Source organism: Phoxinus phoxinus (genome assembly GCF_949152265.1).
Source record: "Phoxinus phoxinus genome assembly, chromosome: 23".
NCBI lineage: Eukaryota > Metazoa > Chordata > Actinopteri > Cypriniformes > Leuciscidae > Phoxinus > Phoxinus phoxinus.
In genome coordinates, this window is record NC_136898.1 from 21280526 (window position 1) to 21306116 (window position 25591).

General features: G+C 40.3%; 1 protein-coding gene across 1 annotated transcript in view; it reads right to left on the bottom strand.

The window, feature by feature from the left end:
* adamts6 (ADAM metallopeptidase with thrombospondin type 1 motif, 6) overlaps nt 1-25591 on the bottom strand; it is an 87169-nt gene that overhangs the window by 37561 nt on the left and 24017 nt on the right. The window contains exons 10-15 of the mRNA XM_079599017.1: nt 24140-24286; nt 18949-19090; nt 12551-12658; nt 9494-9639; nt 5988-6051; nt 589-691 (exon numbers count right to left, since the gene is read on the bottom strand). Coding sequence (XP_079455143.1) covers nt 589-691; nt 5988-6051; nt 9494-9639; nt 12551-12658; nt 18949-19090; nt 24140-24286 — 710 coding nt within the window. The remainder of the gene's footprint in view (nt 1-588; nt 692-5987; nt 6052-9493; nt 9640-12550; nt 12659-18948; nt 19091-24139; nt 24287-25591) is intronic.

The window sequence follows — 25591 nt, forward strand, 5'->3', positions numbered from 1 at the left end:
TGGGGTCCAAAACAACATTAGACCCCATTGATTTTAATTGTATGGATAAAAAAACAAAACATTTACCATCTTCTTTATTGTTCCACAGAAGAAAGTCATAAAGGTTTGGAATGACATGACAGAATTATCATTTTGAGTGAACTAATTAAATTGATTGGCCTAATCGTTGCTCGTTCTTTCACAGATTTGACCTCTCTGAGAGACTTGTTTACGTACACAGTCAAACTAACACACACACACACACACACACACACACACACACACACACACACACACACACACACACACACACACACACACACACACACACACACACACACACACACACACACACACACACACACACACACACACACACACACACACACACACACACACACAGAGACATAGAGAGTGATACATGGTATTCTATCTGGAATCTAAAGAATTTTCAGACCATCAAAGAGACTTTCACAGTGTTGGTGTTAGCAGGGTACACACAGCAAGCCAGTATGTATACGGCCACTGGAGCCCAGACTTTGGGAAGGCTGTGGGAGAGAGCGGCTCCCTCTGTAGCCCGTCGTTCTGTGTTGCGGGCTGAGAACTTACCTCCAGTGTATGGCTTCCAGTTGTAGTACTTCCCACGGAAAGGCATGTTGTCAAAATCGGCACACTGCTTCTCCCTAAAGTCACGTGATCCTGCTGGACAAGCCTGCAAATGAATGATCCGTTGAGGCCTTGTAAAAGCATTCAGATGGTACTCTCAATCATATTATATTATCTTACAAAGTATTTGTAATACTTTAATTTTATTCAATTACAAATCATACACTGAACAATATTAAATAGTGTCAGAGATTCCCAGCAGTCACTGGTGATAAAAAGTCCTATAGCACGGTGCTACCACCACTATATCACCATAGGTATATGATTTTTTGAGGTGGCCAGAGTTATGTGGGAAATAGAGCCAGCCATATTATTTTTAATTTTGGTATTAACCCTTTCTGGTAAACTCCAGACATGGTTGCACAAAAAGGTTCATGGGTTATTTGGAGTAATGGCTATTTATGTCCCACACAGGCCGATGTGCAGAGCTCTTGATATGGTTGACCAGTGCGCCTTTACTCCATTCTCAACTACTCAACCCCTTCAAACTACTCATTGTCTCTGTGTGACTTTTTTCTCACAGGTCTCATTCTCCTGAGTTTTAATTGACAATATTTCTTAAGTAGTTTCAGAGTGTTTAAATGTAGTTTGAACTTAAAACACAACCAACTGCGCTCATTGAGGCATCTAAACATATTGTTTAAATTCGGCTGAAGACCGTGAACTTGCTGGCTCATTCGCCTGGAGGAGGGCCGGGTGGAGAATCCTTGGTTTCCTTTTGTTTTTGTTTCGCCACCTTTTCAGAGAAAGAACAGACTCCGCACTTCCTGGGTCACACAGCCTGCAGACCGGACGTGATGGAGGTGAGGCCCTCGCCTGCTCATGTTTGGTCGCAGCACACACAGAACCCCACACAGGTCACTGTGGTGTATTCAGAGGACGCAAAGCTTCCTCACCCGCCTGTTCCAGTTGGGGTTTGCAGAGCAAGGTAGGTGTTCCAGTACACCTACAGCCACAGAATTGGGATGCACAGCTTCCCGACTTGGAGGCCAATGCTCTGCTGCGCCGCCCCACCATATGTCAAACACAATTGCTCCTCTGGTGCCACTCGTGCAGAGTTTGGAAGCCTGTCTAAAGTTTCCCAACCCGTCACGCTGGCTTATAAGGACAATCATTATCGACTATGCATTTCAGTTTGCCAGATACCTGCCTAGGTTCAGTGGCATCCTCTTTACCTCTGTGGTAGGAAGACACCCCTTTCCTGCATGCGGAAATTGCAGTCCTATTGGCGAAGGGCGCAAAAGAGATAGTCCCTCCAGCTGAGATGGAGAAGGGTTTCTACAGCCCTTACTTCATCATACTGAAGAAAGGCGGTGGGTTGTGACCATTCCTAGACCTGTGATTTTTGAATCGAGCCTTGCACAGGCTCCAGTTAAAGATATTGACTCAGAAATGCATTCTGACATGCGTTCACCAACATGATTGGTTTGTGGCGATAGACCTGAAGGACGTACTCTCATGTCTGGACTTTTCCTCAGCACAGATCGTTTCTTCAGTTCGCCTTCGAGGATCAGGTATATCAGTACAAGGTCCTACCTTTTGGGCTGTCCCTGTCTCCTCGCGTCTTCCCAAAAGTCCCAGAGGCCGCCCTTGCCTCGTTAAGCGAAGTGGGCATTCTCAATTATCTTGACGACTGGCTGATTCTAGTTCACTCTTGAGATCTATTGTGCACACACAGGGACCTGGTGCTCAAACACCTCAATCGATTGGAACTTCAGGTCAACTGAGAAAAGAGCTCTTGTCAGTGCAGAGTATCTCTTTTCTCGGGATGGAAACAGATGCGTCCAAGATGGGCTGGGCAGCTGAATGCAACAGGTGGGCAGCCTCAAGTTCCTGTACAGGACCTTGTCAGTGCTGGCATATCAATTGCCTCAAGTTGCTGGTGGTATTGCTGGCCCTGTGGAGGTTTCAGCCATTGATCCAAGACAAGTTGGTCTGGACAGACAAGACTAGCTCAATTGTGCAGCAGACATGCTGTCACAACAATTCATGCTCCAAGGAGAGTGGAGCCCCAGGTGGTACAGGGGCCTCCCTTGGCACGGACACACTGGCACACAGCTGGACAAATATGGCAAAAATGGCAAATATGCATTTCCCGAAGTTAGCCTGCTTGCACAGACATTGTGAAAGGTCAGGGAGGACAAAGAACAGGTCCTGTTGGTTGAGCTGTCTTGGCCTACCCAGACTTGGTTCTTGGAGGTCAGGCTCCTGACGAGTGAGTTTTGCACCTGCGCCCAGACCTCTGGAACCTCCACATCTGGCCCCAAGTGGAAAACTTGAGTGGGCTATCACCAACAGTGATAGACACCACCACTCAGGCTAGAGCCCCTCAACGAGGCAGACATATTCTTTGAAGTGGAGTCTATTAGCTAACTGGTATGCTTCCCAGAAAAACAGAAAAGGTCAAGGAAGTCCGGCTGAAGCGACCTATTCTCATTGCAAGTACTGACCTTCAGTCCCTGATGGGTAGGTTATGATGTTGCGAGTGCACTTGTTACCCGGCACACAGGGGTTTTCCGACCACCTCGTAACTAAGATCAGCAGTTGTGTCGTTTTCTATTGGGACTCCTAGCTTTCGACACCACGTCTTGGTTACTATTGGAACATCTTGGTTACTATTGTAACTTCCGTTCCCCAATTGAGGGAACGAGACGTGGTGTCCCTCTTGCCACAATGCTGAACTATCCTCTGAATGGCCGGGACACACTCTCGGCTCCTAAGCACAAACCTGAATAAGTGGATCCACGCCAGCTCCTTTTGTACCCGTATGTACGGGGGAGTGGCACATGCAAATTCCTCTCGCCAATTCTTATAGGCCTTTTCTGAAGTATAAGAAGTATCAGGGCTCCCAAGTGGGACCCATAAGCCCTATTTGGATGGGATTAACTTTACAAGGGTAGATGGAGTAATGTAATTTTACCACAGGACGTCTGTTATATTAATAGCCAATTCGCACGGGATAAGATATCTCAGTAAAACTTGCAGAAGTGGGAGGGGTAACTCGATTTGAGCACCGCCGTCACCCTCCTGTTGTCATGTGCGTATTACGTTGCTTCCTGATATCACGTGCGCAAACACATATAACCTATATTTATATATATATAAAACAGTTATGTCCGGTCAAACGATGTATTAATTAACTTCAGATTGGATTGCGTTGGTAATAGGCACTTGCCTAACACTAAAAGATGTTTCGCGCCTCTAACAAGTGCTTTTGATCTTCTTTCTGATCTGAATGGTATGTGGAGACTTGTCCCAGTGTCTAGAACGAGACTGAATGCTTTTTCAAGCGTCTCCATACTTGAAAAAATTCAGAAAACTACTTTTAAACACAAACTATTTACGTACATTACAGTGGGTCTATTCGCACGGGATTAGTATTACCTGAGGTAATTTTCCGGACCTTTTTACTGAAGGTAAAAGTCGCTGTAATCTTTACTGACATTGTCCGTAATGATTACTGAGATAGCACATTCAGATGGGACTAAAATCACTGAGAAGCTCTGGTAATTATTACTTTACCCCACCTCTCCATGTTAAACTAGTCCCGTCCGAGGGCTACAGTTAGGGCTATAGTGTTAGCATTCAACACCACGTCTTGTTCCCTCCATCAGGGAACTGAGGTTACAATAGTAACCGAGAAAGTAGTCATAGGAATTTAGCACATACTTCCATTTAAAACTTAGGGGTCAGCAAGATTTGTTTTAAAAGAAATGAATACCTTTATTCAGCAAGGATGCATTGAATAGATCAAGAGTGATAGTAAAGACTTTTACATGGGTGCAAAAGATCTCTATTGCAAATAAATGCTGTTCTTTTGAACTTTCTATGCATCAAATTATCCTGAGTAAAAAATAATGTATCACGGATTCCACAAAAATGTGAAGCGACACAACTGTTTTCAACATAGACAACAATAATAAATGTTTCTTGAGCATCAATTCGTCAAATTAGAATGATTTCTGAAGGATCATGGGACACTGAAGACTGGATTAATGATGCTGAATATTCAGCTTTGATCACAGAAATAAATTACATTTTAAAATATATTCAAATAGAAAACATTTATTTTAAAGGGTTTTAATATTTCACTACATGAAATATTACTGTTTTTTTAATCAAACTAATGTCTTTTTGCCTCTTGCAATTACAAAAAAATCCTCTCTCTAAAAAAAACCAAATAATGTATGTGCATTGTGTAATGAACTCTCATTGTTATTTTAACATTATTGCCCTAAAGCCAATTAAACTTTAATATGCGACTCAACTTGGCCTCTTTCCATCGCAGCATTGTTATTAACCCTAGTCTCCATGTAAACTGGCGGATCATGGAGTCAGCAGTGAGTGAAGGGGTGCGGATTAGCTCATTGTTTTGAAAAGTAGAACAAATGATAGCAGACCTTTGCTTGGTACTGAACAATGGCCGTGGCTGGAACCAGAGCCATAGGGGGGCCGTATCCTCAATGACTTAATAATTTCAAAGCCACAGCCATAATAAATCCAGACGTTGGAATGCCCCACATAAACAGCCAGAGAGTGGTGTTCAACCCTTGGTTGTCTCCTTCAAAAAGATTCATTTGATTCCAGGAGGTCAAAGAACCAATTACAATACATCTGTGATGGGGTTGTTGTTTTATAAGCGCTGAATCAGCGCCGGGCTGCTGTCTAAAGCTCCCCAAATCTGACCAAATGTCACCAATAGTCCATATCCACAACACGTTTGTGTTGGACAAGACACTTTCATTTTCAGTGCAAGGGGGTGCTGTTTGTTTTCCAAAGTACACATTCGTTGCTTGTGCTTAACTGTTATTTTTAAGATTTGTGGTAGAAAGGATGCCTAACAAGCTCAATTTTCACCTTAAAAACCCCATAAAGTCCTGTGGTGACTTTTCCTTTGAATCAGGAAGTCTGGACGGGACATATTGAAAGGCTTGCCCCTTTTTTTTTCCATTTTTGTAAAATAGTCAGTCCTAAAACCATGATTAGCTGCTCATTCTAGAGAGCATTTGAAATGAAAAGTCCAACATTAGTCACCAGAAGAGAAAAGCTTAGACTAGAATCTAGAAAACCTCAAAGCTAAAACACAGGAGCACTAAAGCTATATTAAAATAATAATAATAAAGAATTCAATTCATTTATTTAAGAAACCACCTTGAAATAGATTAAGGGGGTGGAGGGACGATTAGAATTTTACATTTTTGCTCACCATAATCCATTTTAAAAGTACAATTTTTTAACATTTTAAATGAAAATATATGGATTGTGCAGCTCATACTGGGAAATTCTAAATATTCCAAGCATAAATCAAAATCATACAGCCAAAAAAAACCAAAAAAACTCACGTCAGTGTTGCACGATCTGTAGCGCTTCCTTTCTCCGAGACAGTACTTCCCTCCGCCTGTCGGCCTGAAAGAGTTTGAATAAAAAAAGACTCATGAGGTACCATCATGAGAGACAAGGAATCAATGTAAAAAATGCATCCACACACCATTCCAATCAACACCGGACAGCATCTGCACTGCATTTGCTTTTAAAGAGGAAGGCAAATGGTCCAGTAACCACAATCTCTACATGCAGCACTCACACACAAGCATATTTTTCCAGATTGAAGTTTAGTGTCCTAAAGATCAGATTGGGTCATCAGATCACACACAAAGCCATATTCCAGATCTGGCTTGACTTTGCTCTTTTGTGCTGATCTCCGATCAGTTTAAAGATAATGTGTGTCATTTTTTTTTCAACATTAAAATACTTTCTTCTATCCAAATTCAACGTGCGAAGACAAATTTAAGTAAGTCATTCATAGGTTGACTTCTCATAGAGGGAAAACACTGCTGGCGCGGTAGAAATATCAGGTAAACCTGTTTGAAAACAATCATTAATTTAAAAAAAAATTAGAAACAGCATCGGCATTTCGAATTTCTCAGTCATGACTTTTTAAACTCTCCTGAGGCTGTTTGATCAATTCATATAAAGACCCATCTGACAAAATTGTACCCAAATAATTTTAATTTGTCAAACTATTTGACCCCTACAATAAAATAATTTTTTATGATGTCACCCATAATCACTAATCGACCTGTATATTGTAATACAGAGCCCTGTATCTGTAGCGCCCCCTTTTGACTGTTGTTATGTGGTCAATTTTACCTACAGTTACCAAACTCTATACATATTGTTTTCATCAAGACTTCATCAAGACATTTTTTTTTTTTGTCACCGGCTATGAATTTTTAAATAGGATTCATGATTTATTGTGATTTGTGATAAGTTAGGTCTATATTGCCACATATTTGTTAGTTATGTAGCACAATAGTTATGCACTTCACCTTTAAATATATCCAATCCAGACTCTATCGTTCAACTGGTGCTTACATGTTACAAAGTAGAATCAGAAAAAAGTTCTCTTTTCTTTTGTTTATCTAGCCATAGTTATTTACATCAGGTTTTAGTTTGCCCCTTGTTTCATTTATTATCTCCTCTCTTGTCTTGCTTTATCTTGTTGTGTCTTGTCTTGTTCATTGTGAGTCTTGTGTTCTCTAGACCGGGGCAGCAGTTTCTCAAGTGTCGAGCCTCTGGCTCTGTGAGCCTCTGCCTGGTAGCAAGACATCGAAGAGATCATCAAGTCTCTGGTTCCTTGAATTCCTGCCTTGTGTTCCTCCCCATCATCCCACCTGGTGCCGCCTCACTCTCCTCGCTGTGCCCGGTCAACAGCCTTGTCAATAAAACATCACCACTGCTCATTCTGCGTCTGGGTCCTCTCTCTTGCAGAACCGTGACAATTTCAGCCTTACATGGACTTCCATTGTTCAAGAGCAAGATGCCCCTCAGGCCAGTGATTTCCAATTCTATAAACAATAATCCCCATAATTAATAACCGGGCCCCTAATAAGCCCCTCGAGTATCCACGTATTCTATCAAGGTTGACTTCAGTTCCATAAATGGAAATTCAGAAAACTCCTCAACCCGCAAGCAAATATGAAAAGCAGTTTCCATTTGTGTTTGTTTGACAGAGAGCTCAAGACATTTGTACTATCTCCAGTGTCTGTTCAGGATGTTATGACCAGCAGGGCAGTATGCACTTTTTCCTCATTGCCTTATAAATGCTTGATGTATGTATCCAGGTCTCTCTCAGTGAACAGCTAAGCTGTTTGGCCATTTCTCAGCAGGTTATTTTAACCCTTGAGGGCAGCGTAACGAGGTTTGCCAAGCCTTAGGTGATCCTGGCCATCTTCCTCTGCCTCCCTACGTGCCGTCTGGCACCGAGAGCGGCTGGTTGTGCTGTTTTCTCAGGGCCGCTCTTAATGAATGCTTTCCAGGGCAGCTTGGCTTGAAGTGCTTGGGTTTCCTTTCTCTCGGGTAGCCAGGTTTTAAGGGCCGATCATCTTACACAGGTGTTACATATTACACCGGCCACACTCCCGCCACTGTCTGCAGCGAGAGTGTGAGGATAGACATTTCCGCAACCGCCGGGAATGAAACCTAAACTCCATCTACATCCAAACCTATTTTCAGCTCCTGTGGCTACCTATGAAAAGTTTGGAGAAACTGGCAAGAAAAAGTTGAAACTAAAAAAATATTTTTGGACCAACAATCATTACATTTGCTTGACAAATTGAGTAAGGGTTTTCTCAACATTGCAACATTTAATATTTTAGTAAAATATTACAAACATTTTTAATACAGTGCCTGGGATTGCTACACCTTTTCTGCAGTTGAAGTACACTACCAGTTATAATTAAAAATGTTTTATTGTTTTTGAAAGAAGTCGCTTATGTTTATGTAGCACAATAGTTGCTACATAAAGATCATTTATTTGATCAAAAATACTGCAATTTTTGATCAAATTTTCAGTAATATTGTGAAATATTATTACAATTTAAATTAACTGTTTTCTATTTGAATATATTTTAAAGTGTAATTTATTTTTGTGATCAAAGCTAAATTTTCAGCATCATTACTCCAGTCTTCAGTGTCACATGATCCTTCAGAAATCATTCTAATATGCTGGTTCTTATAAATTGCAATTTAAATATATTAAAATAGATAATAACAGTAAAAATAACAGTTATTTTAAATTGTAATATTTCACAATATTACTAATTTTACAGTATTTTAATCAAATAAATGCAACTATTTACATTAAGCAAATAATTAACATTGAGTAATTAATTATTCCAAACATGACTGGTAGTGTACCTGAAACTGCACCAGTAAACGCTAAAGGTGCGGTCACATTAGCAAACATTTCCAGGCAAAAAAGGTCCATTGTTTATTGTCAATATTGCGGTTTCCCCCACAATCAAAAAACATGCAGTATAGGCGAACTGAAGACGCTAAATTGCCCGTAGGTGTGAATGCGTGCGTGTGTGTAAGTCCCAAACCATGTTATGGGGAGCGTTGGGAAAAATCATTGCCAAGAAAATGCATGGAAAGTCTCTCGTGTATGGCAAGAGATGGCCATAGAATCACCAAGAGTTGGATATGACTGAAATGGTAATAGATAGTGTAATGATATATAAAGCACAAGTCACACAGAATTTTAAATCAAGCAGCTTTCAGTTGGCCAACACAGCGAATTTACACAACCAACTTTGCAAATCGAAGTCTTTCGCCCTAAAGTAAAATTCTAAAATTGGGTGGATTCCTATTGAAATTACTGGATTTCACAAAAAAAAAAAATAACGGTAAATGTGAACGCACCGTATGTCCCAACCGAAGATGTGTAATCAATCTAGATTGAACTGTGCACATTTTTGTGCAGAAAGGTAAGACTAGTGTGAGCAGTAGTGAGATGGACCAAATAGGGACCTGTTCAGCTTTGTTCTGGCTTACTTTGCCTACTTACGCTGGGCTGTCACAATGTCGCATGGACGAGGAGACGCCACCACCGCAGGTACGACTGCACTCGCCCCAGGTTGTCCAAGGTCCCCAGCTTCCGTCCACGCTCTGCGGCCAAGTCCCAAACGCCACACATTCACCCTGATAACACCACTAACACACAGATATGGAGAAATGAGTTCTTCTAAAATTTCCCCCTCTGTCATAGCTCTCAAATCTAATGAAACCATAGGCGCCGACTTGTGTTTCTGCAGGTGGGTGACCACACACACCCCATACAACCCACAATCTTTCTTTCTTTTTTTATTGGAAACTTGTACTCTGGGTCCAGGCTACTTAGTACTCTTCAGTAAACTACTTTAAATGCAATATATCACTGTGTAAAACAACAGATAGGATAAGCGTTCCCAAATGCCAGTACATTTATTAATTGGTTACGATAATACTCCATATTATTAATATGGAGTATATCTCGTGATTTTACACGGGTGGTCAGCCATTTTGGGATCGGTGTCTATGATTGACACTGCATTTCAATGGAAAACTTCTACAAATTTCAATACAAAATCTACTGAAATGGCATTTCTGCATATTCAAACTGGTATATCATGATTGATACGACATATGGGTCAATGGTATGATTTTTTTTTTGTCCTATCTACTAATTTTTTTCAAAAATACATTAAAAATATCAGGGTGATACTGTACAACTTCTGCCGCGTGTCAAGATAATTAAGTCTTTTAAAATAACAGATAATTTGACATTTATTGACATGGCAAGGTTAGTTCAATGTTGTAAAATGTCATGTGGTGCGATTCTCCAAAATTGTAATGATATTTATTTAAATATATATGGAAAACGTTCTTTTTATTAGTATTTTATTTCCTCTGACATTATTAATCCATGAGCTCATTATTACAGTTATGATTGTACCCAGTATGTCCAATAAGTTAACTGCAGCTGTCATTTGAGAGAAATCTCTTGGCCAAATCTTGTATTGTGTAAACAGCGCATTCACCTACTGTCCCTAATCTGAATCTACTCCAGAATAAAAACAGACTCAAGGCTTTGTAATGCTTCGGGACCTTGTGAAATCTTCTCAACACTCGACCTCATAATCCATCCAACCCAGGGGACACGAGGACAAGAATTGGAGACGCTGGAAACTGTCGTCACTGTGCAACTGTGTCAGTAGGTTAAGTTCTGTCTCTTTCTCACTCTCTCCCTCTGTCTGGATGGTTGTTCTTGTTCTCAGACTCTATTTATTTCTCTCGTTCGCAGACAGGAAGAACTTGGCAAGGGAAAGGCTGTGTCCTCAGCTACCAGTGTCTGAAATCAGGCTAGTGTGCTAAGACACTAGCAGGCAGGTCCAAAATAACCTCTTAAAGAATGTCTTATCTAACAGACGCTCTGTTCTGAAGCCTAGTGAGCTGCCTACGTCGGCATCATTTTAAGAGACTGTATCATATGCATGCTTTGAAAGTAAAGCATTTTGAAGTAAAAAATATTTACTTTGAATATACAAATTGTTATAATTTTACAAGACTTTCAGCAGATTATTGAATGTTTGAAATGAACAAAATAAAATAATTCATTTTGATTCATATTTTAAATTGTATTTATTTAAATGTAACCCCTTCACGTGCAAAGATTGCCTCGGCGATTATTGTTGTTAAAAATCATATTCGTAATATTTTTATTTTAGTTTTTAATGTTTGAGCTTATAATCTGGACATGATTGTTGGCTGATGCAGATAAAATCAAAATGGATGGTTATTGGTTGGTTTATTGGCTGGTAGTCTCAGATGCCTAAAGCACACTTAACTGTAAACAATTCAGGTTTTCAGATTTTCGAAGTCGTCATCTATTTGGATGAATGTCTGTGAGACGTGTGTGACGTTCTTTAACGGTCCGCCTGGAAACTAATGCCGTGATGCCAAACCCCCTCATGGAAGAAGAACGCTATAGTGTTTACAACTGTGAGAACGAGCGCTTACTAAGATCAACTAAACGCAGGATTTTCAAAAGTATGTGAAGTTCGTGGCTCCAGTGTTGCAGTAAAATTACACAATGTTCCTGAAGTAATTATTTATTAGATGCATGCCGGTCTATTATCTTGGGCGGTCCTTGGCCAATGAAAGTTGCGATAGAGTCCAGACCCTCTGCCGTCAGTCTGAACGTCTGGCTACGCGAGACTAATTGGCTAGTATCTCACTAAAAGTATATTATATATCACTATTACTAAAAGATTGTGAATTTTTTACATTTTATAAATAAAAAAATAATATGCACTGATAAATGAGGGCATTTATTAAGAAAGCAAGTAGAGTAAATTTTCATTTCATGTTGTCACATCACATGAAAAAAAAAAAGGGGAAGAGAGTCCTAAGTAGCAGATTAAGAATAAATTCTGCCTTAAAATGGGCGGCTTTTTGGCATTGTGCTTCCTGCAGTGTCCGACAGCCATTCTTTACGATGTGACAAATTCATTATCAGTGCTGATGGTGGAAAGCACATTCAGTAGCATGTGTGGTCACTCCTTTTTCTCTGCCTTTCCATTTCTCATCTTTCTGGAGCTGGCAGGGCCTCCACTCCATTACACGCTGGGTGAGAAATGGCTGACATTCGTATTCCTTTGATGCTGACCCAGCCAGGGGCAGACATAAGTACGCCACCCGCTAAAAAAAAACAGCGGCTCAACCTGGGGCTCGCTGCTTGTCCAAGACAACGCACAAGAGCTTGGCAGTAAATAGATCCATTGAGCGAATGGTAACAAAGATCGACAGCTCGTGGTCCTCTTCCATTCTTCCTCTTTAGCCATCCTACGAGCGAGGACAATGGCCGCCCTAATCTTTGTTAAAACTGTCTCTCTAACCTGGCCCGGCAGAAAACTGATGACCCAAACGCTGCTTGCATGAGTGAACACTGGGAATAGGCTTTCTTATTCCCCTATCTGGTACAATGAGAGCATGGCCAGACATGAGGAGTCCGTTTCCCATTACCTGCCATTTCATAAGCTTTCCCCTTGCATAAAGTGTTCTCCCTTATGGCACACTGACTTACCCCCTTTTCGATGGTGCTGGTCTGGCACAGGGTTCCTTCTGCGGCGGGGATACTGTTGGTGACACAGCGATTACTTTTGCTAAGGCACCAGAGCTCTCTACACACTTCCTAGGAAAGAAGGCAAAAGCAAGTTGGTCAGAATATATCAATTTCCAAGAGAGACCAGAAAAAAAAAATGGAAACAAGATTAGCATTGTGCAGTGGGCTGGTTTCACCAGCAGGCTTTTTAGAGACCCAATGAAATCGCTTCTTTCTTGCGTTGACATACCTATTGAAACTAGATGTTTGGGTGGGGCATATGGAAAGGACACTCCCCCTTTTAATAGCCAATAGGCTGTAGTTACGTCACTGCTACATGAACATGCTACTTGCTAGTCAGTGGCAGGTGGTTTTTGTGGAGGATACTTATTCTAAAAAGAATTTGATTTGACAAAATCTGATTTGACATGACAAATTATGCGTTATACAGCAGTTTCCTTTCATAGTGGAACTCAACACTGAATCTTGGATTGACACTATGGGGATCAGCGTGATTGGTGATGGCGTCTGAAGCATGTGCTAGGGGGTGGAACGGTTCATGAAAAAAATCTGAACCGTTCAATTCAACGAGACACGTGTGTATTGTTCGGGTCCGGCCACGCGCAGCGTAACATGTTTTTTATCATTTGGCACGGAGGCCAACGTTAGGAGTGTCTAGTGCTGTAGTGCAGCAGGTCAACTTCACGGGGCACCGACAGTATCGTTTCGGTCTACTGTGTGGGATCATTTTGGATTTAGTGCTACATATGACGGCGGCGGCGGTAAGAAAGTGATGGATAAAACCGCAACAGTTTGCAAGCACTATGCACCACGTGTTGCTTATGCTAATGGAAACGCTTCCAATATGTTAGCTCATCTGCAGAGACATCCCATGACAGCGAAAGAAAGAGAAAGTCGGGTAGGAAAGAACAACTTCTACTACCCGAAGCATTTAAACAACAACAAATGTAGGCAGTGACAAGAAAGCGTGTTTTTGTTCTCAGCTACAATTGGTTTAAGGCCAACAGTTGTAAACTTTTTTTTACAAATAAATGAAAAGCCTGTTGAAATTAACAACATCTCCCCTATTGCTGTATCAGAATCTCACAGATTTAATTTATGATTGTCAGCGTCACAATAATGTGTCTATTCCTAAAATCAAGCTGCCTTTTTGTTACATGACCTTGAGAATAACTTATTTTTTTAAATACTGTAAATGGTAGATTATAAGGCTATATATTTTATGCTGATGTATGGTATTTCTAAAGTTTTAAAAAGGAAAAAAACATTAACAATGAATACCGAATCTAACCGAAAACCGAGGATTTAGTGAACCGTTCCACCCATAGTATGTATATAGCCATATAGCATCACTTCTTTTTACTGGGCACCTTATCGAGTACTGGGAGTCTTTGGATCCTGGACGAGTCCAGGCAGGGTGAGAGCACTTTCCCCAATTGCTTTGGGGTAGTAGAGCTGAAGCTCCCCTGCGGTTCCTTAGGGGTTGAGTATTTAGGGTCAAGGATAGTGAGAAACAATACTTCTAGCAGTTCACGTATATGCTCCCTCTGGAGGTAGTGGTGGACCAAGCCAAGGTCGCAGTTTAAAACCTTCTCCCTAGACAAGTATTCCCTATGGGCTGTGTCAAAAAAAAGAAATTTACCTAGCTTAACCTTAGTGCTCTGCTCTTAGACCTCATGTGGCTAATGCCTGGCCCGCAAGGAAGGGAGGAAGGTTGTAAAGGTCAGGAGTTTCCTTGTCCCGGAGCATAGAAACTTGGATAATGGCCAAGGGAATATTACCACTTGACAGACTTACTTTTACCCATAAATAGAGCTGTCAATAGATCAAACATTTTAATTGTGATTAATCGCACCCTTTTGTTGAAATACAGAACAGGACCACATGGAGATGGCAAAAAAAAAAAAAAACGAATACAAAGACCTGACTGCATTACCTACTACAGTACACAGATTCATTCAGAATTACTCAACACAGCAACGTACACATGACAAATTCAAAACATTAACCTGAATGGGTGTGGAAACCTGAATGTAGTGAAATGTGTCTGTGCGTAAATACAATGTCCCAATGTGCAATCCTCATCCATCAAAACTTTACTAGCAAGATGCTGGTTTGCTTTATAAAGCCGGGAAATGTAGTTTGCACATCATCTGGCCATACAGCGATGGGATGTTTTGACGTTAAATGCGTTATTTGCATACTTTTTTTTAACACATTAAGAATTTTGAGTTAATTGATTATGCGTTAATGCATTAACCTTGACAGCCCTACCCATAATTCATTGTATATGACACAAAATCACAGAATATACCAATACAAGTCTGCTTGGTTTGGAAGTGATCAGTAAGCGGTGCTTCATGGACAATTGACCTTCAGCCAAAGTTTTGCTAATGTAAGTATCTAAGCTTTTTTAGAAGACGTTTTTTTGCTCATCAAGTTAAGTTTCAAAATCAGCAGGACTCCCTTAAATTCACATAACGAACTTTGCACATCACAGCTGGAAATGGGATAAAAAAGTATTGGCTTAGTCAGGATGAAGTAGCTGACAAATGTACCAAAGGGCTAACTTCCATGTGCTCTGTAGGAACTATGCTGGGGCCTGAAGTTTGAACACTGGAAGATATAATGCTCTCTGTATACAAGTGTAGCTTTGTAGAACCCTGCATTGTATTTCCCAATAAAGTGCACAAAGTCCCTTTAAAGCTTGAACTTCACAGGATTTACAGGACAGAGAAGTGCCCCCATGAAAAAGACTTATGATAGGGAGCACCGCCACTGACCCCAGGTCAGTAAATAAGACTCAGCTGGCCAGCCCATCCAGATTAAATAAAGCGGCAAACTGCCACTCTCAGGTTGCAAAAGCTCCACCTCTTCAGCTGGTTTTAATAAGGTTTCCTGCTGGCTCATTCAAGATGCTCATGCTGAGAGGGTCAGAGGGGTAGGCTTGACCAGCAAGACTCAGCCACTGACGGGCTTAAACTGGGAGTGCAGGGTAGCATAAACATTGGCCTACTTCACTAAGACCAAAGTAATTACTATCAAACTTTTTTTCTTCCAATTTTCAGAGCCAATTCTGGGATGAATTTGACATAGATGGCATTCTAGTAAAACTATTAAAAGAGTCAAATTGAGTAACATCAATGTATATGACATCTGAGTCAGGTGCAAGATATAATGTAATATTATGCATATATTTGATTAATAATCACATATGTATATGATGTTTGAGTTCATTAACCACATATGCAAAGAGGTCAAATAGTCAAATAACCAGCTGAAGGTGAATATACCACAAAAACTGTACAGTGATGTAATGTCTTGAAGTGAGGAAATGTTATGACATCATATGCAAAACATGGATGACATCAGCATAAAAGTTGTCACAAGTTCACTCGTACATAGCCAGCCTCCAGCGTCAATATGACCCAGTAACGTTGACATACTAGGTGCTCTCCACTGCCACTAAATATTTTTTTATGATGTTCCCATATTCCATATAGTGATCATCTCCCCATATGCAATGCTAATTAATTGATGGTTAAATAAACAGAAGGATAAAGTATAATGCCTCACACATCCTCCCTAGTCACTAGATCCAAACACCACTGATCTGAAGCTAAATAGATTTCCACTGCCTTTGTCCTGAAGACACAATAGGCTCAATTTTTTTTTTGTTTTTTTTTTTTGGGAAGAATGGGATAAAATTCCCCTCCACACCATTCAGAATGTGTATGACAGCATTTCAAGAAGGATTGAAGGCAAAAGGTGGTTGTGCACCTTATTAGGTCTTTAATATTAATATATTTTTAGGTTTCGAATATTTCGTCCACCCCCCCCGGGTGTGTGTTTATCTCTCCGTAACAGTTTTTCCAAACCAAATTCAAACCTCTGGTTCGCTGGTGTGGTTATAATTCTCCAAAGGCATGTATTAAACAGATGGTTGGCAGAAAAAAAAAAGATTGTCAGAATCCACTAACACTACACGCTGTATTAAACTTGAGCCAAGGGAATGCAAGACTTTTTTTCTTTACATGACCGTCTTCCATGCTGATCTATACCACAGTTATGAGCTTAAGAGAGAAATTACAGGGTTCTCTTTTTGGCATGCGTTCATCCACTGTCGGATATATCTCTCAATGAAACAAAAGAACTCTGTAATCTCGGGTAATTTAATTCTTTTCTGGTGTAGAAAGCAAAGCCACATATTTGTACTAAGCAGAGCGCCATCTCTTATTGATCATTAATTTTCCTGGCTTGCTTCAAGCTCTTTTTTCCCCCCTGTGTCAGTTTATTTGCTTAAGTTTGTTATTCTTTGGGTAAAATCATTATCATTTCCAAAAGTCTGGGGATTCGGCAGGAAAAGAAACAAACCTCAAGTATGGGCTTTCTCTGAAAGATATGTGGCCCGACTTCAAACGGTCCTCGGCAAAGCTCGTTTCAGGTGCTGATAAAACAACGATCTTTAATTTCGACAACATGAATGGCATCATGTGACATACTACAAGAGAGTATCAACTTGGCAGCCTCCCTTCTAGCCCTCAAAGGAAGTGAAAATAATCTCAGCTGATAGCCATCACCTGTGTTTCTTAACGCTTCCAAAAGTTCTCCACAATCAGGGCAAGTGTTACAAAAACTTAAACTCGATATATTCTTTACAAGTCCAAATGAGACACCACAGCACTCACTCACAGCACGTTTTTCCCCTCACTGCTCTGTACATCAGAGAGCTCTTCTTGTAATGTTGCCTGCTGAACAAATCATGTCCTTTGGCTAGTCTCCTCTGGGTCAGTGGTAAAAATAACTGCTTGACCTCCGGCTTCATGTCTCCTCAGAGCTCTTTAAGTAGCTGTCTTGCTCTCTATGTCCAAACCGCCTTCTGAATCGTCCAGTGTTATTAAAATCAGCTCTTGGATTTAATACATATGCGGCAGGTTCTGACCTCACAGGTAAAGCATCAACAATGTAGCAAATATCTGATGTGTTCACATTGTATTACTCTGTGTCCTGGCATTTTCTAGCAAAGCACACTTGGTTAGGACAAAAATTCGTATTTACATTGAATATTTAGCGCTTTTTGCTTTATTGCAGTTAGGTAATGTCTCAGTAACATATTTTAAACGTTCTTGAAACAGCACCTAAAAAAGTAATCCAAACAAAATGCTTTTGGAATGTTTTGAAAACACCTACTTGGTAAGTTTCTTTAAATAGACTCAAAATGTCAATATAATGTGTTTTAACAATGAAAACAAAACCAGCTTTTAAAATAATGCAATCTGTACATTTGAATAAACTGCTTACAAATAGACTTCACCCATTGTTGGCATCGATTTTTGGGATATTTACCACAACAACCAAATATTTAACTTAAAGCTGCAGTCCGTAGTTTTTCCTCTTTGTCGCCATCTCTGTTCGAAATCTGCAATTGCAGTTATTCGTGGAATTATCAACTTTAAGTTGGTTGTGTTATGAGGAGAATGCACGGCTGTCAGTCACCGTGCCGGTGGGAAACTGTCATTCGGAATCACAGATTCTACTTTTTGGAAGTATGACCAACAAAAGAATTTTCACCGGGAAATGTAATCTGAGCAAGTAAGTAACATCCACTTTTGTTCTGACCAACTAAGGGGAAAAAAATATTGCAGTAATTCGCGCTGATTAAATCTAACGATCGCTTATCATATCACGTCAAACCGTGCAAATTATACTTTCTCAAATTGTAATGTTAACAACATCAGCATTTGCGTGACTACATTTAATGCCCTTCCGATATTTATCCTTGTTTTTGCATGGGCCCGGTTGCAGTCTCTTTTTTCTGTAGCCACTCAAAAGTCTGAAGTCTTTTGCATTTTACATCGGGTGAATCTCCAGTTGTCACTGGTGATTGTCGTTTGAACCTTATATTTATGGTTTTAAGGGTTAAGCAACTGCAGAACAATTGTGCTTGCTGCGATGGTAGTTCATTTTTGGTTGTTGATATGTGTGTGGATGTTTAGAACAGAAGTCTGTAAAACATTTATTTGTTGCTCCGTCTGTATAAAGACCAGTCCGGCACAGCAACATTGTCTCAACCAATGGCATGAGTTTAGGAAACCTGTCTGAAAACAGGTATTATTTTTGCAATTTCATTTGGTGACACTAGTGGCAAAAATATTTTACACTTACATTAATTTTTTTTCTCTTTTAATTAATAATTGTAATGATTATACTCATTTTTTTATTTTTTTAATCCTGGTTTCATCCAAACGGTCTCATTTTCTGACCCCAAAATGCCCCAAATTCTTTGTCTCTGAGCCATAAAATGTCACCATGTAAGAAAGACATTCCCAGAGCATGATAGTGTGTTGCAGCCTTCTTACCCCATATTTGCACTGACGGGAGGAGGCACCGTACTGGAAACGACACTGCTCATCTGCATCGTACACCTGCCCTGGAGCCACAGTGGGGTACAGGAAGTCTCGTTTCAGAGGCTCATTGTCCAGACACGTTCCCCGACCTGAGCTGTCAAAAAAACAAACCTTCAATGGGATTGGCTCCTCTACAGAAGTTTCATTTGTGTCCAACAAGAGAAAAAAAGTGTCTCATGCCAAAAGCTCAGATGAAACGAAATGGGAAGGTGTATTGTTAATGGGAATTAGCGAGTGAGAAACCTGGAAAATGCAGAAAGCAAAATGAGGGGAGGAAGCATGAATGACAAACAGTGGCCATAAAAGGCTGAGATTTGGGCTTATATGGTACTGCGGTGCGCCTATGGAATCCTTTGAAGAGCCAATAAAATGACGAAAGACTGAAGGAGCAAAAAAAAACGCAGAAGGTACCGGAGGTCATGCATCCAGTCAAGAGTTGTGTTTAGTCTGTTTAGTCAGCTAGAAATATGAACGCTCCCAAGAAACTCTCAAAAAAAAAAGGTCCACTGCTCCATCTGCAGCGAACAAAGTCAAAAAATAAAGCCCGAGGAGAGGCCAGACAGTGCATGTTTTGCTGGACCGTGTTTATTCTGGGTTCAGAAGTGGATCTTGTTTTATTCTCGGCGTCCCTGTTACGGACGCTTTTTCCCCCTCCCTTGCGTGTGCAAGCGGCTGAGAGACGTGTCCGCCCCACGCTGCTGCTGTCCGCCGGAATAAAACAGCCAATTATTATCCCGCTCGCTTTGCCAACAGCATGCCGCGGAATACGCTCTCCTTCTCTCTGAGGAGAACAGTGGGCTCGCTAACAACATAAACGCTAACATTTCATACTGCTGGAGAGCAGGCGGCTCTATTCTAGGTCCTGTCTGGCATTCGCATGATTGCTGCAACTGAACGCACAACCTAAAGCATGTTAACCAACCACCCCACCGTGCGCTGCTAAAAGCAACATTGCTTCTAAAGAGAGCGAGTTTACATTGCATCAGCCAAGACACACTCGCCCTCTGACGGTATGCCATTACATTTTCAGACACTTTCTACATGGAATACGTGTCTAAGTCGCACTTTTATTGGTCTGAAGATGGAAAAATGGAAAGGATTGGCTTTAAAACTTAAATTATAACTATTTGTTTTCATGTATAGAGGGCCGGAGCTAGTGTGCACTGGGGCTTAAGCTCATTAAAATCTCCTAGTTCTTAAATCAGAATACTTTTTTATGAATTTAGCTTTCTCTAAACTAAAATTGCAACATATATTTTTTAAAATAATTTATACCATAAATATATTACATGTTTAACATGCTGTATTGGTCACTTTTATACATTTGATCAGGGTGGGAAATTAGCACCCGCCATTGGCTTTTTTCAAAGTGGCGGGTGGCAGGTTTCAGTAGCCGCGTTTCCATTACTCTTCAAATTGCGCAAATTGAAAATACGCCCACTGAAAACAAATAAAATTTCGTAAAAACTCCCATCTATCGCAAAAAAGTTTTTACGCTCGCATGAGGTGGTTTTTCAGGCAATTCGAAAAAGGAATATTTAGCAAAACCGCAATGGAAACAGTTTTTGCGCATTTACAGGTCACCTGGCGTAGATGACGCTGTATGTTTGGACAGAAGACAAAACAGAGTTCTTCGTTAAACTCATAAAAGTATTACGGGAATACTGTACTCTAAACAACAAAGAAATGCCACAATTTATCAAGACCTTGTAGCAGATAGGAGGGAGAATCAACCCATATGTGCCGCACCCAGTATAAGGGGCTTTCCTTACCATTAATGCTTGGATAACCAGCCTACATCTTTATGGATAGTGCGGTAGCTGAGATATACGTAAACCTACTAACATCCATTGCCATGATTTTTGGAATGACTTATCGCAGGAGAAAGAAAAAAAAGCATAACATCGGTTAATGGAAGCCCTGATTTCCCCTACTTTATTGTTAGCTTAATATAATAAAATACTTAATGTGGTTGATAAAATCGTACATTACATTGACAAAAATACATATCTAGATGTCTAAAAAAAAACATCCATGGATCTGGTTTCTGTAGTGCATTTATAGAGGAAGCATTAGGTGAAACTGGGATATCTGGCTTCCCACCACAATACTGGAAGTCTAATCTAATTAAAAACTAAACCAAATACATTGGAAAGGAAAGAAACACATGAGCTCTAGCCTGGGGGTAACCAATGTTGTATTTGGTTTCATCCCCTTAGTTTTCTATTTTTTCCCATGTGTTTTGGTAGAATAATCCCCTCGCTGGGGAGAAAGACAAGTCTGAATATGTCCTCTTGTATTGGAATACACAAACAAAGACTGTTTATTTCTTTAGAGAAAGACAAAACTGGTCACTTTAAAAATGGACATGTTTATTTGACATGTCAACAAAACTTCCTTGGGTAAACTCATTACAGCGAGCAGATATGCCAGCAATGAAAGAAAACTTAATGACTAACTATTTACAATATTTCAGCACAAAAACAAATAATTGAATAGGAAATCACACAAAAAAAGGCAATCGTTATACCTAGTGTTTGATCGATATCGAAAAATGTTAAGTGATAAGATAGATAGTCAGTTTGTCGACTGGAGACCCAAGTTTGGTTTGAAGATGAAAAACAAACCAAGCACAATGTTCTCTCACCATTCCTGATTTCTAACACACACTCATTGTATTTTTTCCTGTCGTCTCCGGGTGCTTTCATAAGTCAATTTACAAACTTATTTCGTCCATTAGATTGAAAGATCTGAAAAAGCCCTTACATTTACCTGCCCATAGATCTTCCCCTAGAAGAAACCAGGACAGAATTGGTTGAAAGTGGACAAAAGAGACAGATTAAAACACCAGGTGTAAATGGGAATGTGTCCCTCATCTACTTGTGATATGATCGACCAAAACACATCTTAATACCAGGTGTAAACAGGGCCTCTAATTTAATTTAAGCGATATTAACTTGTCCAAGAACAGGGTGGCCGATGCTTGAGAAAGTAAGGAAATCCAATTAAATGCTTATTTGACACAATTTGTACTCAACATTTTTCATTACAATTATTTTAAATATTTAAGAAATTAAAGTTTATGTTCATTGTATAATTTGGAACTGACATGGTTAATTTTCAATCGGCCAAAAGGCATTTTTATTGGCCAATGTCGACCTCAAAATGAGCATATATGTTCGATAGATCAGTCTAACAGTGATAATGACTACTGCAAAGTGCAAACAGGCATTTTTCAAAAGCCTCTTTCTTTATTGAAAGTTCCTACTGTACATGTACAAACAAGTACACTGAAACAAGTCGGAATCTACAGCCAAGCACACCGGTTCCTGGCGAGAAAAGACCCATCCACACATCCAGAATCTGCTAGATGGGGATGTTGCGGAAATAGACTAGCATTATCATAGCAAAGCTGTTTTACTGCCAAAGATTACATCAACCTGAGATTTCAGAGAAGGCCCATTATTGATGAATTGCTCGGTGCTAAGCAGATCCAAAAAAGGAAGGTAAGTATTCAACCTCAATCCGAAATGGTCACAGATGACACGGTGTGATTATCCGACAGGGAGTTCATCCCAAACCAACAGAGCAGCGTTTCTTTGTGTTTGTGTGGGAAGTTGGCACACGATGATAAAGCTTCTGATGCCAGCGATGGCTGTGATGTTAATCTTCTTCCATGAGGTCATTCACCAGGAAAACTTTTTGACAGCCATGGCAACCACTATTCTTTCCTTTCGTCTTACGTTAGGCTAACAATTCACAGTCCTGCCTACTACGACTGCCTACTACAGATCAACCACGCTCTCGTCTAGCCTTGAACGGACTCTCTTTCAAATCAAGCACATTTATGTGGTTATGAAATTCACAATTTTCCCAATTGTAAAGTGGCATGATGCATTAGTGGGAAAATAAAGAGTAAAAGCATAAAAAGAATCTATCTGCATGCTCTTAACTAGGGATGTGAGATTAGTCATAATTGATTTTCGATATATTTTGATTTTGGCTTCCAACGATTATGAAAATATAATCAAGGTAAACCGATTATTGACTGACGGAATCTGCCCTATTACCGGTACCTTAGCTCCTCCCCTGAGGGATCTGTACAGTCCGCCATGTTTATCTGTTACATCACCGACTGTGTTCATGTGAGCTTTGTGTGTATTTGACATAACATTGTGTGTATTTGACAGTTTAAGTGCAATAAGACACGAAAGACAAATTAGTTTAATACTCATGGGACGCGCCGTCTGACATCCAGTTTTCTGTGCGCGCTCAGAAAACCATATATCAGAAGTTCAGACTGATAGGTTTTAAAACGCATGCAGATAATAAACTTTCATGAAGATGGAGAACTACAATGTCACGTGACCATGACAGCGATAGAGATGATAATCGAAACTCAACAGATGTTTTGTTTTTGGCGGAGTGTCCGAAGCACAAGCTGTAAAGGCTCCGCCCTCTTCTGGAAAGTGGGGCGGGGAGCAGCAGTTCATTTGCATTTAAAGATACATGCACGAAAACAAGAATGTTTTTTCTTCCACTCAAAAATTGGCATTTAGAGGAGACGTAATAATTAATCTGAGGGGTATTTTAAGCTGAAACTTCACAGACAGATTCTGGGGACACCTGAGACTTATATTGCATCTTGTAAAACGGGGCATAATAGGTCCCCTTTGATGTTAATGTTAAGCAAATCCCAGCATGCATTCTCTTAAATGCGTCAGGTATTGCAGATCTGAGGCTTGAATGAAATGCTGCTGCATACACCAGTATCCAGGAGGGTTTGGTAATTTACATATAGAAGCACAAACTGAGAGGGAACTAAGAAAGGGGATAATAACATTTGTCATAGAATTATTTCATATGTACTTATTTGAAATAATAAAACATTGTTGAATGCACGAAAAAATTATGGAAAGTTGCCATATTTTAAAAGAATTTGTGTCCATTCGGTAAAAGCACATTTATTTAAAGTCGGCATGAATCGGAACTTGCAATAGTCTTTTCTTCCCTATTGTTTTCGAACCCGCTCAGTTCTCAGGATTTCCTCAAATTGGACCCTTGAAGACGGCTAAAATTTAGATTATAAAATCTTGAGCATTACCGACAAAAGAAGCATTCTTCAAATCCTCTTTTCACTTACTCCAAAAAGCTGGTGATGTAGTCCTTGCTGCAGGCTGACCAGGAGAAGGGGTTGGTGTTGGCTGTGATATGGGCCGCCATCAGCTTGGCCGTCTCGTGACCTTTGGTCCCGCAGGAGTTCCCGATCCCATCGTGGTTCATGCCGAAACTGCGAGACAAGCGGCAGATCGTGAGCTTTGATGGACCGTGTCAATCACAAGGCCCACCCCGCAAACAAGCAACAAGCTTGGGCAGCTCTGAAAGACCAGGAGCGGAGGACATCTCCTATAAAGAGAGGCCTTTTCTGACTCGGTAACAGCTGTGAGAAGAGGACAGACGGGTCAAAGGCCAGGGGCTGTCTGGAGCTCTGGAGGAGCGCGAAAGTTGTAATCACCACCCTGATCCCGGGCTGTCAATCAATAATTACACGTTTGAGCAGACCTCAATTGGACAGTCATGTCTTAATGAACCTGGCCTTCTTTTCCCCTTCCTCCAAGCTGCTTTCATCTGCTCATGGGCCATCGGCATACACGACTGCTGAAGCATTCAGCCACATTCCTTGCCGGCAACTCCACAAATACATCATTTGAGCCGTGCAAATTTTGTTCCCTTACATATCTGTCTGGATATTGTATGAAAAAGTTAGATCACCTTTCGTTGCCGCCCCGGGGTCTATCCAAAATCAAAAATCCGCCTCTAATGCATATAACACCCCCCCACCACCACATCACACAATTCCTCTGTGTTTATTTAAGGCGCACATTTATGACATTTCACTCTACTCTCAATATAAATCAGCGCGGGAGAAACCTTCCCCACAAGAAGCAGCGGCTATTTTTACAACTGATCCACAACAGAAGCAGACGCAAGACATAATAGAGGAAATTGCAAATCTCGCTGAACTTAGCCGAAAAGCTACGTAGACCAATAGATCATGGTTATTTTTCTAAGCTTTCAGGATAGGGTTCATTTGTTCAGACTGTCATTTGCATAAATATGTGTGTGCAGGCAGTACACGCTTTGCATTTGGGCTTGAGGAATATACATAATAATGACCACAATAAAAACCAATCCAGACACAAATATCCTATGAGAAGAACTGAAAGCGTCATTTGTAGAATATTGAGTGACTTTTCAACCACAGGGACTCTAATAGAGTCCTGATCATCTCTTTAAACATTCAGGGTTGGATTCACTAAACAGTTACAGTTGTATCTCAGCTTATTCACTTGCAACCTGCAATCCAGTTCAACCCGATACTGCTCTGAAATAGGCGTCAAAATAAGACAAAGAATATAAATGGATTGTTCAAAACATACGGTTTTGAAACACTTTACATATTGCATATTAATCATTTTTTTCAAGTATATATTTTTTACAAATATCATTTTCTTTTAGAAAATGTCATTTTTGAAATTAAAATACTGAGTTCTGGTGCTTATGCATTTCAATCGGGCTTGCAACATTCTTGTAT